The sequence below is a fragment of the Myotis brandtii genome, unplaced genomic scaffold (genome assembly GCF_000412655.1).
Source record: "Myotis brandtii unplaced genomic scaffold, ASM41265v1 scaffold2073, whole genome shotgun sequence".
NCBI classification, from domain to species: Eukaryota; Metazoa; Chordata; class Mammalia; order Chiroptera; family Vespertilionidae; genus Myotis; species Myotis brandtii.
The window spans coordinates 60,667-73,601 of NW_005357744.1; the positions used below are offsets into that span (position 1 = coordinate 60,667).

The 12,935-nt window shown below is 34.4% G+C and overlaps 1 protein-coding gene across 2 annotated transcripts in view; it reads right to left on the reverse strand.

Annotated features, from left to right (window-relative positions):
• LOC102242242 (natural killer cells antigen CD94-like) overlaps nucleotides 1-11,292 on the reverse strand; it is a 15,807-nt gene extending 4,515 nt beyond the window's left edge. The window contains exons 1-6 of one of the 2 annotated variants that reach the window (XM_014539018.1): nucleotides 6,178-6,296; nucleotides 4,831-4,923; nucleotides 4,620-4,685; nucleotides 3,008-3,159; nucleotides 2,065-2,168; nucleotides 1,308-1,481 (exon numbers count right to left, since the gene is read on the reverse strand). In XM_014539018.1, coding sequence (XP_014394504.1) covers nucleotides 1,370-1,481; nucleotides 2,065-2,168; nucleotides 3,008-3,159; nucleotides 4,620-4,685; nucleotides 4,831-4,923; nucleotides 6,178-6,184 — 534 coding nt within the window. In that variant the 5' untranslated portion in view covers nucleotides 6,185-6,296 and the 3' untranslated portion in view covers nucleotides 1,308-1,369. Of the gene's footprint in view, nucleotides 1-1,307; nucleotides 1,482-2,064; nucleotides 2,169-2,860; nucleotides 3,160-4,619; nucleotides 4,686-4,830; nucleotides 4,924-6,177; nucleotides 6,297-11,208 lie in introns of those variants that run through there. The other variant, XM_014539017.1, reaches the window with a different exon arrangement.
• Nucleotides 11,293-12,935: the final 1,643 nt, after the last annotated feature.

Sequence of the window (12,935 nt, forward strand, 5' to 3'; positions counted from 1 at the left end):
TTTTTTATTCTGGGCCAGCTTTAGCTCTGAGGCCTCGCTGCTGAAAACATCGATACAATGTTTAGCTTCTTATTTGCAACATAGTACATAGTTGCTTAGAGTTGCAGCTGAGAGGCCGGCAAGTGAGGTGGGGGAACTTTGGAGTTTGCAGCAAGCAAGCCTCATGCTCGCTTCAGTGCCTGGCTGCCGGCCGCCATCTTGGCTGACAGTTAATTTGCATATACTCACTGATTAGCCAATGAAAAGGGTAGTGGTCGTATGCTAATTACCATGTTTCTCTTTTATTAGTGTAGATAATGACAAATAAAATATCCTTTCTTATTCCTGACTCATTATATATTAAAAATCAATTTGAGTTCTTAATTATTATTATTTAATTAAAATATAAAACTACTAAATACATAGACATGTCAATAAAAATTTCTAAATATGTATACAACAATTAACCAAAAAGAAAGGAAATTGGATTCTGAAATCTGTAATACTGTAAAAACCTCTTCCAGATCTCAGGACTTGGACCTCATTGTGTTCCTAGCCCTTCTATGACACATTAAGAAACCCCTCTATAAAATGGTTCACTCCCTCTTCCACAAAAAAAAGGGAATTGTTCATATTTTACACAACTTTTAGGAAAAGGTTATTGGGATTGATTAGAGATTAAGATATTCAATGCACGTGCAAATATTTTATCGATTGATAAAAAAGAGTGAAGTAAAGAAAAAGGTATTGTTAATGTATGTGATCAGGACGTGGAGTCCCTTTGCCCTTGCAAATTCTCAAAGCAATCAACCAGGAATTACATATTTGACCACAGACTTAAAATCTTCTTACAGAACTCAGGAGCATCAGGAGAAAACACAAATGTGTGCCTCTGTGGAGCTGGAAGATACACCTGAGGAAACTTATATAGCACTTTCAACTCTACATTAACGCATGTAGAAGTGTAGGCATCCAGAAAGGACTACCAGAAACGTGAGATGAAGACGGGAATTCCCAGTATAGTACTCCACACAAAGGTCTGAGATGATGTTGGTGTATATTATTTAATGTAAATTGTTTTATTTAAATTTCTGCAGAGAAAATTTACCAGGATGTCTACATGACAATATTGATCATATGCACTAAATCAAGATATTTATAAAATTATTTCCCTGAGGTTTTATAATTTTATGTATACAATGCATGCATTTCATCAATTTTAAAACACATGTTTCAAATATATTAAAATTGCATGATAAGATGTAATATGAAAACTTTTACAGATCTCAGAAATACATAATTAGTAATGATGCAAGAGGTAGACTTACCATTCTTAGTAATACTGGACCTTCATTGCCCACCCTTCTGCCCTAAGCAACACCTAAGTAAGCTATTGTTTACAGATATAATAATTTCCATCTGTGCAGGGTTCTTGCAAAACAGTATTGGGTGAGTTGTACATCATGCAGTTTCCTGCATTTACACGTTCAGTGAATGCAAATCTGTAATGAAAAATAAAATGTTATATAGAAAAAGGAAATGAAAATGTCCTATCTGAAATAAAAGATATATTTGCTAATTAGGAAGACAAATCAGAGCATAAAAGTGTCGTCATATGATGCTATAAATACCATGTTTGTGAGTGGAAGCAATATTCCAGATTACAAATATACAGAAAATAAACTCAGATTATATAAAACATGGGAGGATGCTGAAAATATTGGGTCCCACCAGAAAAAAAAATGGCTATCCTGCTTTTCCTGGACAGTTTATGTGTGAGAGGGCAGCTTTTTATCTCTTACGTTGTTGCTAATTATCTGCTCATACAAGTTCTGGAACAAAGGTAAAAAGAAAAGTCAAAACCTATTTTATGGTCCACAGCACAGTAACTTCATGTCACTTGAGCATTTACTTGGATGTTCTAGATAAGAGTAAAACTGTTGTTCTCTTGTACCTAATCTCTTTTCTGTATTCTCATGCTCCAAACAGGTTTATCTTAGCTACAGTGTTCCTGGAATTTATATTCTCTGAGTACTAAGGATAAACTCATAAAGAACAGGAAAGGCTTGACCATCAGTAACTTACAGATCTTTGGAGAAAGCAGAGCCATCCTCCCACAACCAGGCATGATGTTGGTCAGAGTAAGAGAGTCCAATCCAGTAAAATTTTCTAATGTATTTCATAAACATCTGCTTTGAAACAGAGACAAATATATTAATCTAATTTGAATCTACTCTACAAATAAAGTACTTTCAAGAAAGTTAGTGTCCAGAATCATGTCCAGACTCTAAATCAATCAAACTGAAATCATTTTAAAAGTCTAGTACAGGAAGTATGGTCATGTCTCATCATGTTCTCGCATATGAGGTCCATTCATTTATGGAGAAAGAAAATATCACAAATCTCAATTCTTGAATGAATGGAAAACTTTATAAAGGGGTTAGATCTTCATGGAACAGTTCCTTCACAGAAGATCAACCATAAATTTTGTTCCAAATCAAAAGCATCTTGAGGAATAATTTTTCAGATGTAACCTTTTCGTCCTATACTCCCCACAAGTTCCTCATGCAACTGGAGAACTCTTCTACTTGTCTTAAGAGTTGGGTAACTATTATATCATGCTCTCATATTCATTCCTCCTTATATCCAAGAACAATTGCAACGGCTATATAATTACAAAAATTATATATCCAATTAAAAAACTAAAAATTGAAAACTTGCTTAATTGGTTCTTTGAATAAAAATAATGACCTATTAGTCATTTCTTCTTTGATTTCTCTCTAAAATGCCTCTTTTACTTTATCTGGCATCTATCTTAATTTTTATTTCTATAATATAAATTTTTGAGAAATTTTATGTTGGTTTTATAATGATTGTTCTAAGGAATAAAAAATTAATAAGTCATTAGTAGGTCAAATATAACCATCCATTTACTATCTGAAAAGGCTTGAATCAAAGTAATCAGCTTACTTAGATAATATGTTATCCTAGGCCAAAGACAATATAAAAAAATAAATTCAACACATGCCAGCTCATCTCTGTTTTTTAACTGAAGTAGACTGGAATTCTGAGAAGCACAGAAATCCCTACTTTCTGCCCAAGTTTTTCTTTCATTGGAAATAAAGTAACAGTTGTTTTGATGCCCAATCCACTTTTCTTGGCAAAAACAGTAGCCAGAGCCTAAAAGAAAAAAAATAAAACTTAACTGATGACATTGGAGATTCAATTTTTTAAGCGCTATTTACTCATTCAAAAATCATTTTATTTTTTTCTACAAATATTTTTTGAGAGACTACTTCAGAGGATAGTCATGTGAATGAATCATGGGCATTATATTCTAGAGATAGCATGAGAATTATCAATCTGTTATTAATCATATTTAATGCTAGTTTGGATAAGTATACATAAGAAATTCAGTATGTTAAAATATCCATGTCATTATAGTAGAGTGTAGGAAGGGACCCAAAGTTGAGCTCTGCTGTGTGAATAGGATTAATTAGATGGAAGAGATATTTAAGGGAGAAAGACATTTTAGCATATTTCCTGAGTCAGAAATAAATATTGTACATTGGGAGAATTATGATATATATTTTAGATATTTTATTTTCAAATTGAAGATAAATAAAACAATTAGTTTGAAGACCAATCATATAGTTAACTGGTAATAGTGCCTTGAACATTTTATCCTCAGAGATAGGTGTAATGATACATGGTATGTACTCAAATCTTTGCCAAGTGAATGGTGCTCAAATTATAGAGTAGAATGGTCATTACATGGGGAGGGGAGTGGGGGAAATGGAGAGAATTTGGAAATAAACTTCCAGTTAGAAGGTCAGTGTTCTGAGGGTCTACTGAATAACATTGGGATTAGTTAACAATACTGTATTATACACTTGTAAGTTGCTAAAGGGTAGATGTTAAATGTCCTCAGGACAAAAAAGAAATGCAATTATGTGATATGATGGAGGTATTAGCTAGTGCTAGAGTCGTCATCATATTATAATATATAAGTGTATCAATATCAACACATTGTATATTTTAAACTTATACTAGTACAATGTTATATATCAATTATATCGCAATAAAGCTGGAAAATACCTCAAGAAGAAAAAGATAAATAAAGTACTATTTGATCATAGAAGATGATGAGACAACTTGGAGAGAATTTGGAAAAATACATTAAAAAAATTGGATTCAGAGTTGGCTTACAATGGAAAAGTAGGTTCAGATTTGTAGAAATCTCTGCACTATATTCTGAGTCATGTAAGAAATGAAGCAAAGCTAAAGAGATATATAAATATAAGTTATGAGCAAACACTGGTAGATAATAAGGATTAGCTGTAATATGTACTATAATTTTTTTTTGATTTGTTATTTAAATATTAGCACTCATACAGGAAAACCATGTCATTTCAGGCCAATATTTTCCTTATTACTTAAATATATAAATGATGCACAGTCAATGTACTAGTAATTTAATAATTTTTACATTAGAGAACAAGGAAATGAGACTATTCTACAATTAGTAGATAAACTTCTATTTTACTAAGTGTAATATTCCATCACACTTCTGTGTGAGAAAAACAAGAAACTATTTCATGCTCTATCAAAACTAATATTTTCCAAATTATGGAACCTACCTTCCTGAGGTTCCATGGTGGTGGGTCCTGGAGATGATGTTGGCTGAATACTTTGTTTAGTAAGTGCTGTGAGAAATAATTAGAAATTTACTTAATTAGGTACAGGTTTGTAAAATAGAACAATATCACACATTAGTAAAATGAAATATTTCTTATTGAATGGCTTCATTCCAGTCTTGATCTTTATACCTACTTGCCTAGAAAAGCTTACCATTTTTCAACAAAATTCCCAAAGTAGCCATCAGCACAAGGCATGTTACTCCTAAGATCCCAGAAATCAACCTCCATAAAGTGCTCTGAAAAGCTGTAGAGAAAGGGAGGTAGAGGGATGAGTTTAATAACAAACGCAGAAGCTAAAGTGCTTATATGCAGAAACCAGAGAGAGAATCCAAAAATTTATTCGATTTGAAAACCCAACTATCTTGCCAATAAAACATTGAAAAATGAAGACATTCCATTGAGAATTCCACCCAAAAGTAAAAATTTTACGTGATGTACTTTATTCTTTAGGAAGGTTACCCATATCTTTTCTTCTTTACCAACTCTTTCTCAGAAAGCGGATTCAACATTTATTTTTAATTTGGCAAAGAAGCCCAGAGATCTGGAGTAAGAAGAAATGAAGAGGCACCCAACTCTGTTTTATGGGCTAACAAAACAAACATTTACTTTAATTTTCTCAACAAAAATCACAAGATAGTAGTATGATTCCCATTAGATAGATGAGAAAATTTGGAACTTATTATTAATATTATTTTCTCAAGATATCAAAACTAGTAAATACCCAAGTCAGAAATCAAACGAAAGTTTGTCTAGGACCAGAGTCTTTATTTAATATATTCTGTCATTGTCACAACATACTTGGGAGCATGTCCTTTTGAGACTACTCTGAGAAAGGTCAGGTCTCCTAGATTTGTAGAGATTTTACAGGGAAGAAAAGACATTGGAGTATCTGGATCAAAGCATGTTCAATACATGGGGAGCTGGGTTTATATCACATTGAATTATGATGCATAAGCAACAATTTTTTACAAGAACATTATATTACCTAATACCTCATATTCCTTGCTTATAACCATTTTCCCTACAACAATTCAATATTAGGAGATTCTGCATTAACATCAGCACACTCCTAAAATGTTGTCATTAATAACAGACCAATGTGTCAAACTGTCAATCTGGCTGGTGTTTGGACTTCACAACCCAAATGCAAAATTTTAAAACAGCACTTGTAAGCACTGTATCTTAAATATTTGGCATTCTCTATTTTACTAGAGAATGTTGCTCATAATTTAACCTGGAAAATTCAGTTCTCATTTAGAATTTATAGCTTTCCCTGCCATTAGTCGCTTTTTAAACCTGTTGGGAAAGCTTCACGAAATCATTTCTAAGTTACAGAATGAAGAATCAGAGAAGTAAAACTAAATGGGAAAGGCTGATACATGGGAAGTCTAACATTTTCCATATTATTTTCTTAAAGCATGCCCTGACATGAGCTATACCCACAAGACACCGCTTCCATTTATATTTACTTTTAAATTTTTGATTCAGGCCGACATACCTGCCATGAGAAATGTTGTTCCAGTGTGGACACAGATAAGTCACGATGTTTGTTTGTTTAAGAAGAACGGTGTTGAATCACAGAATTGAGCTGAAGGCTAAGAACCTGAAAGTTGTGTATGAAGAAATACAAAAGGAAAAGGAAAAGAAAAAAAAATTGTGTATTTTAGTGATATTCTTGGTGTTCCGGAAACCACAATACAGGAAATTGTCACTACACTTGTGTAATGCAAATTCTCTGACAATCAGAAGGAAAAAAAAGTAAAAGGTTTTTTTAACGTTTGAACAGGGATCATCTTTTAAAAATATTGGGAAAATGGGAAAAAAGATGGGCAAACCAAAGGTAAATTTGCTTAGTATAATAAAGTGCCACAAGAATTTTCTCCTTTAAATAATGATAAACATTTATAATTTACCTGTGTTGAACACAGATTCAAATACTTGGCATATATTAGCACATTTGTTTCTGAATATTACTTAATAATAAAGATACATAAATATACTTATTTTTCTGATGAGAAAAACAAAGGCAGAACTAAGACATGACCAAGGTCATTAACTTTGAGACTATCTTTCTCCAGAACACACATGCAATGTATTTCAAGTCAGACCTATCCCTCTGTGTCTATGTTTTGAGATTTTGATTTCTTTTCTTTACCACAGAGTGGTTGCTATTTCCATCTCTCATTGTGTGCTTCTGATCCCTGCCTCACTAACCCCCGTATGGAAGGTGAAGGTCAAAAAGGTAGAACCAGAGTGATTTCCCATTACTGTTCCATCCATGCACACACACACACACACACACACACACACACACACACACACACCTGTGCTCTACAACAGCCTCACTGGTCTAGGCCCACCCTTCAGTGGCTCATTCAGGTGAGCCCCAAAGTTTTTTTCAACATTTAACTCTCCATTGTTCAGTTCCCATTCAAGTTCTTTGAACTGCAGCTGCTTTATTACTCTTATTTGTACTATATTTAAGTATTGTATTTTTACTGGGTTCTCTCTCACTCAAATAGTATACTGATAGCTCAATTTACAAGTTTTTCTCTTCAGAAGAATAACCTTACTAGTGGGAAATTCAAATGTGGGACAAATGGGTGAATAAAAATCTGAAGAGTAGAGACTTTTGAGAGTTGGTGGGTGGGTGGCTGAGAAGAGATCAGCCAAACATGGACACAGATAATAGTGTGGTAAAGGCCTGGGGAGGAGCGTGGGGGCGGGCTAGAAGGGGTCAATGGGTCCTATATAATAAAAGGCTAATATGCAAATTGACCGAATGGCTGAATGACCGGTCACTATGATACGCACTGACCACCAGGGGCAGATGCTCAATGCAGAAGCTGACCTCTGGTGGTCAGTGCACTCCCACAGGGGGAGTGCTGCTCAGCCAGAAGCCGGGCTCACAGCTGGCAAGGGCAGTGGAGAATGCAGTGGCGGTGGCAGGATCCTCTCCCAGCTCTGCGGCAGCTCTAGGATGTCTGACTGACAGCTTAGGCCTGCCTAAGTCGGCAGTTGGACATCTCCCCAAGAGCTCCCAGACTGTAAGAGGGCACAGGCCAGGCTGAGGGACGCCCCCCCCCCAGTGCACAAATTTTGTGCACCAGGCCTCTAGTATATAATTACAACAATAAAGATTTTTTTAAAAATAGTAGAGACCTTGATCTGTAATTAAATATCTGGAAATACAATCTAATATTTACCCCCAAATGAAGCAGACTCTCATATAAGTTTCTTGTTGTTTATAATATTTATTTCAAACATTATAGTAGTAGCATAGATGAAACTCATTGTAAGAGATGGGCTACTCAACAACCAAAAAACAAACAAAACAAAAAACAAGAAATGTGATTTTATTTTTCAGTATCCATGAGTTAAGTTTTCCATCTGTTTAATTTGCATTGTGTGCATAGAGATGCTCTCACTGAACCACAAAATTGTTAAAATTTTAATTCTTGCCTGAGATTGTAAGCATGAAAATTCTTCATCCGCATTTTATGCAGATTCAAGTTAAGAAAGGTAATTTAAAAGTGATCCTTTGTCTACTTGAAGTCTATTCAATTTTACTTTAAATTTATTGGAGTGACATTGGTAAATAAAATTATGTAGATTTCAAGAGTAAAATCCTATGATACAGCATCTGTATATTACATGGTGTTTATCACCCAAAGTCAAAATTCCTCTGTCACCATATATTTGATCCCCTTTACTTCCTCCTCACACCCTTTCCCTCTGGTAACCACAATACTGTTATTTATGTCTATGAAGTTTAGTTTGTGTTTTTTGTTTTTTCATTTGTTACTTTCAGTTTTATGTTCCACATCTAGGTGAAATCATATGCTTCTTAACTTTTTCTATCTGACTAATTTCACTTAGCATGATATTCTTAAGATCCATCCATGTTGTCACAAATGGTAGTATTTCATCTTTCTTTTGACTGAGTAGTATTCAAGAGTAAAAATGATTTTTACTTGATAGTTACACTACCCTTGTACTCTAAGAAATAAACAAAAGTGTTTCATTGGTCTGGATTGGCCCATTGTATGATAAAATGGCGAAATCAAGTCATATGCATCTCAAATGTATTTTTAGTGCTTGAAATATACAATTACATGCAAAATAAGAATATCTCTCCAAGCCCTAGCCTGTTTGGCTCAGTGAATAGAGTGTTGGCCTACAGACCAAAGGGTCCCAGGTTCAATTCTGGTCAAGGGCACAAACCTCGGTTGCAGGCTCCCCCTTGGCCTGGGCGTGCAGAATGTGTTTCTCTCACATTGATATTTCTCTCTTCCACTCTCTCTAAAAATCAATGGAAGAATATCTCCAGGTATGATTTAAAAAAATATATTTCTCCAAGTCTTTTTAATATATCTGTATAACATTATCATAAAAGTGAGTTTTATATGACACATGATGTTTAGAGAAAGTGTTTTCTGGATTAATCAGGGCAAATGAGTGATTCCTTTACTGAGATTTATAAGCAAAAATACCCAAGAAAAAGTAAAAAGTGATGAATTAAAGTAACCAGGGTATCGATTATGTTTCTTTGGGGAAAATCTGGAAGCAATCACTGTGTGAACATGGTTTCAAAGCAAAAGGTTCAAATTATATTTAATAAAATATAATAAAATCAGAAATTTTAAAAATATGTTTTATTCTTTATATTTCAAGTATGGACACAAATTTAATCAGTAATAATGTAAGTGGTTTAAACTTGATTTGTGTAATGTTTATTACAATAAGATAAAACACAACAATACATTTAAACATACTTTCTCCTGTTAACCTCTTTTTTCACTTTTTATTTGGAAATGAATATAGATTGACAGAAAGTTACAAAAATAATGCAGCAGAGAGAGCTACCTTGTACCTTTCACTCAGTCTTCCCCAATCATGATATCATACTTAAAGTACAATATCAAATCCGAGACGTTGACATTAGTTTAATTCACACACTTTATTCAGATTTTACCAGTTTTATAAGCACCCATTTGCTTTTAAGTTCTTGTAACCACTGCCCCATGAACTCTGTTTTTATATTCTAGAAAATAATTACCAACAATTATTTTGTTACTCAGTAGTATGGTTGTTAAGGAAAAGGCAAGATATATAACGAAACTTTTTCTGTGTTTACCAACTTTCATTTTGTTGTTTTGGTTCCGTAGAGGAGAATTTTAACCTTTATTGAGTACATCATTACATGCCTATTATAGTGCTTACTGTAAATATCTTACTAAGTACATGAGCACACAACAAGTGTATCAGTACATTTAATCCTAGTGAAGTATTTTGGCATTTCACTACTTTGCTGACAAAGAAATCTATTAATGCACAGAAACTCTCTTATGTGCAATACTTTAATTTGCAGATGACAAAGGTATACCTAGCAACAGGAAATCCTTACATGTCTCCCACATCTGAATATCCTTGTCCTAGAAACAAAGATTCTGACATTCTCTTAAATTGAGTAACCAGTGTCTTATTGGTCATTCAGTTCCATGGATGGGCTTTTTCTAGGACTTGATTAGGATTTTTCTTGATGGGTCTTGCTCTGGCTCTCTAAGGAATAGAGATAATCACCTTGCAGCTCTAGTCAAGTAAGGAAATATTTGCTATTGGTAGGTGCTGATTTTCAGTTCTTTTTCAACACATTATCTTAATTGATCTCAGACATGTTACCCAATATCTTTGCAAGTATAATATGGAATTTAGATACTACATTGTTTGTTTTACAAGTATGGTAACATTTCACCGTTGCAGTTTTAACTGACATTTACAAATTCACTCATGGATATTGACCAGAGACATCACACAAAAAGCATGAAATGGACCAAGAGAACTGCTTTCCATCGAACGAAATAAGCAGACAAACAAGAAATAAAACAAAAGCAGCACCAATTCTGACTGTGGTTCAGGAACAGCTTAATCAGAATCAAATGAAAGAAACAACTTAATCAGAATCAAATGAAAGTTTCGGGTGAATTTAGATCTTTCTCAGCACTTGACTCTGCCTAATAGCTACTTTATAAAATGAAATGTCTACACAGAAAAAGAAGCATCAAATAAGGGTGATCTAATTGGTGATGCACATTTTGGAAAAAACACTGGCATTCTCAGATTGTTTAGGGCAGCAATTTTCAACCTTTTTCATCTCGTGACACACACAAGCTAATTACTAAAATTCTGTGGCACGCCAAAAAATATATTTGTTGGCAATCTGACAAAAAAAAATAGGTATCATTTTGATTCATTCACACCAGACAACTGTTGTGTTGGCTGTTATCATTTTTTTATTTGACAATCTAAGGGAAAGAAAGTCAGTGCACCCTAATAGTCAGGTATTGCATGTTTTTAAAAGTCTTGTAGCACACAGGTTGAACATCGCTGGTTTCAGGTAAGGAGAAGTTTATAAAACCAGAGTGAAGAAAACGTACAATTTGTTTCAAAATTTCTTAATTTCAGCCCTTAAAGCTCATCTCCTATTTAATAAGTCCCAGCATGTGAGACTTAGGTGTAGACATCTCACCTCGGAGCTGCAAAGAGCTGGCTGGCTGCAGCTGCGGCTTGTCAATCCTCATGTAACTGGAAACAGTGTCTCTGTGGTGAGCTGTTGGGTTCTCACTCTCAAACTGTGACAACTTGGTCACTCCTTGAACTTTAAAGCTCAACTATTTTTACTAAATATCCTTGAAATGGCACTGAGCCCCTTTCTTGGCATGTATGCAAAAACAGCTACAGTGTAAAGCTCAACGGTCAGCATCTGTTGATGAAATTTGGGCATAAAGAAGAAGAAACAAGGGAAGTAAAAGGATTCTGTAGGAAGAGTAAGTCCAATCAGTACCCAAGAAGCAGGTTATTCAGATCAGTAAAAAATCTTTCAGTCCAGAGAACTCACCTTTTAACTCTTGTACTTAACTCTTATCTGGTGAGTGTCAATCAATTCGCACATTACCAAGTTCCCGTATCCTGAAATAAATCCAAAAAAAAAAGAATCATAAAGGATTATTGTTCAAATTTTATATGTTTTACTCATTATTTAGTAGAAAAGTAGTCTATAATTTATTATACTCAATCATTATGTATAAAACAGTAAGACAATTTTGGGGAGATTACTATATACCAGTGTTGTGTTATTAATACTATTGTTTCTTAAATTTCATAGTTGAAGACACAGAATATTATAGAGGAAATGTGATTAAAGTTAAGTAGCTAGCAGTGGCTGAGCTGAGCCTCACTAAGTTTGTCTACCTCTATAGAACAATATGTAGGGAGATGCTTAACATAATTCTAAGGGAATATATCATTTTGCCTCAATTACCTTGGTAATTTTTAGTACTTGTTTATAAATATACTAGAGGCCTGGTGCACAAAATTCGTGCATGGGGGGTCCCTCAGCCCAGCCTGCACCCTCTCCTATCTAGCACCCCTCAGGGGATGTCCAACTGCCGGCAGTCAGACATCCCTCTTGCAATCCATGACCGCTGGCTCCATAACCACAGATGTATTAGATCAAGCATGTCAAACTCAAAGGCTAACATAGGCCAAATAAACAAGGTTTAAGTTTATCTGGGCTGCAAAAAAACAAAAGCTTCAATTTTCATAGAAATGTAGGTTTATTTCGATAGAGACATGCTGAATACACAGGGCTGAAATAAATGAGTAATTGTTAACATAAAATAATAGAACATTTTTTTAAAAATTAATATTTTTTCTTGAACATTAATAACTTACACACTGGATAGCTACAAATTAATAAGCATAACACAGATAAACCTATTTTTCTTGTTCTCCAAAAGCAAAATATTTCTTGTTGCACTCACCAAACAAGTCAATCCAAGATTAATGACTTGGCAATCAGCTGCTAAAATATTCCTGCTAGTATTAGTGGAGAGAAATGGTGTGCCTGCATGTAAGGTGTGTAAGGGAAATGAATGCACTACAATTATAGTAATCAGTTATTAGTGAATGTTGTAGTTATTAATAATCTACACTAATAAAAGAGAAACATGGTAATTGGCGTACGACCGCTACCCTTCCCATTGGCTAATCAGCATATCTTTATGCAAATTAACTGTCAGCCAAGATGGCGGCCGGCAGCCATGCACTGAAGCAAGCAGGGAGGCTTGCTTGCTTCAGTGACTGCGGACTCCAACGTTCCCCGCCTAACTTGCCGGCCTCTCAGCTGCAACTCTAAGCAACTATGTACTATGTTGCAAATAAGAAGCTAAACAAAACCCCAGAAACCGGCTTTCA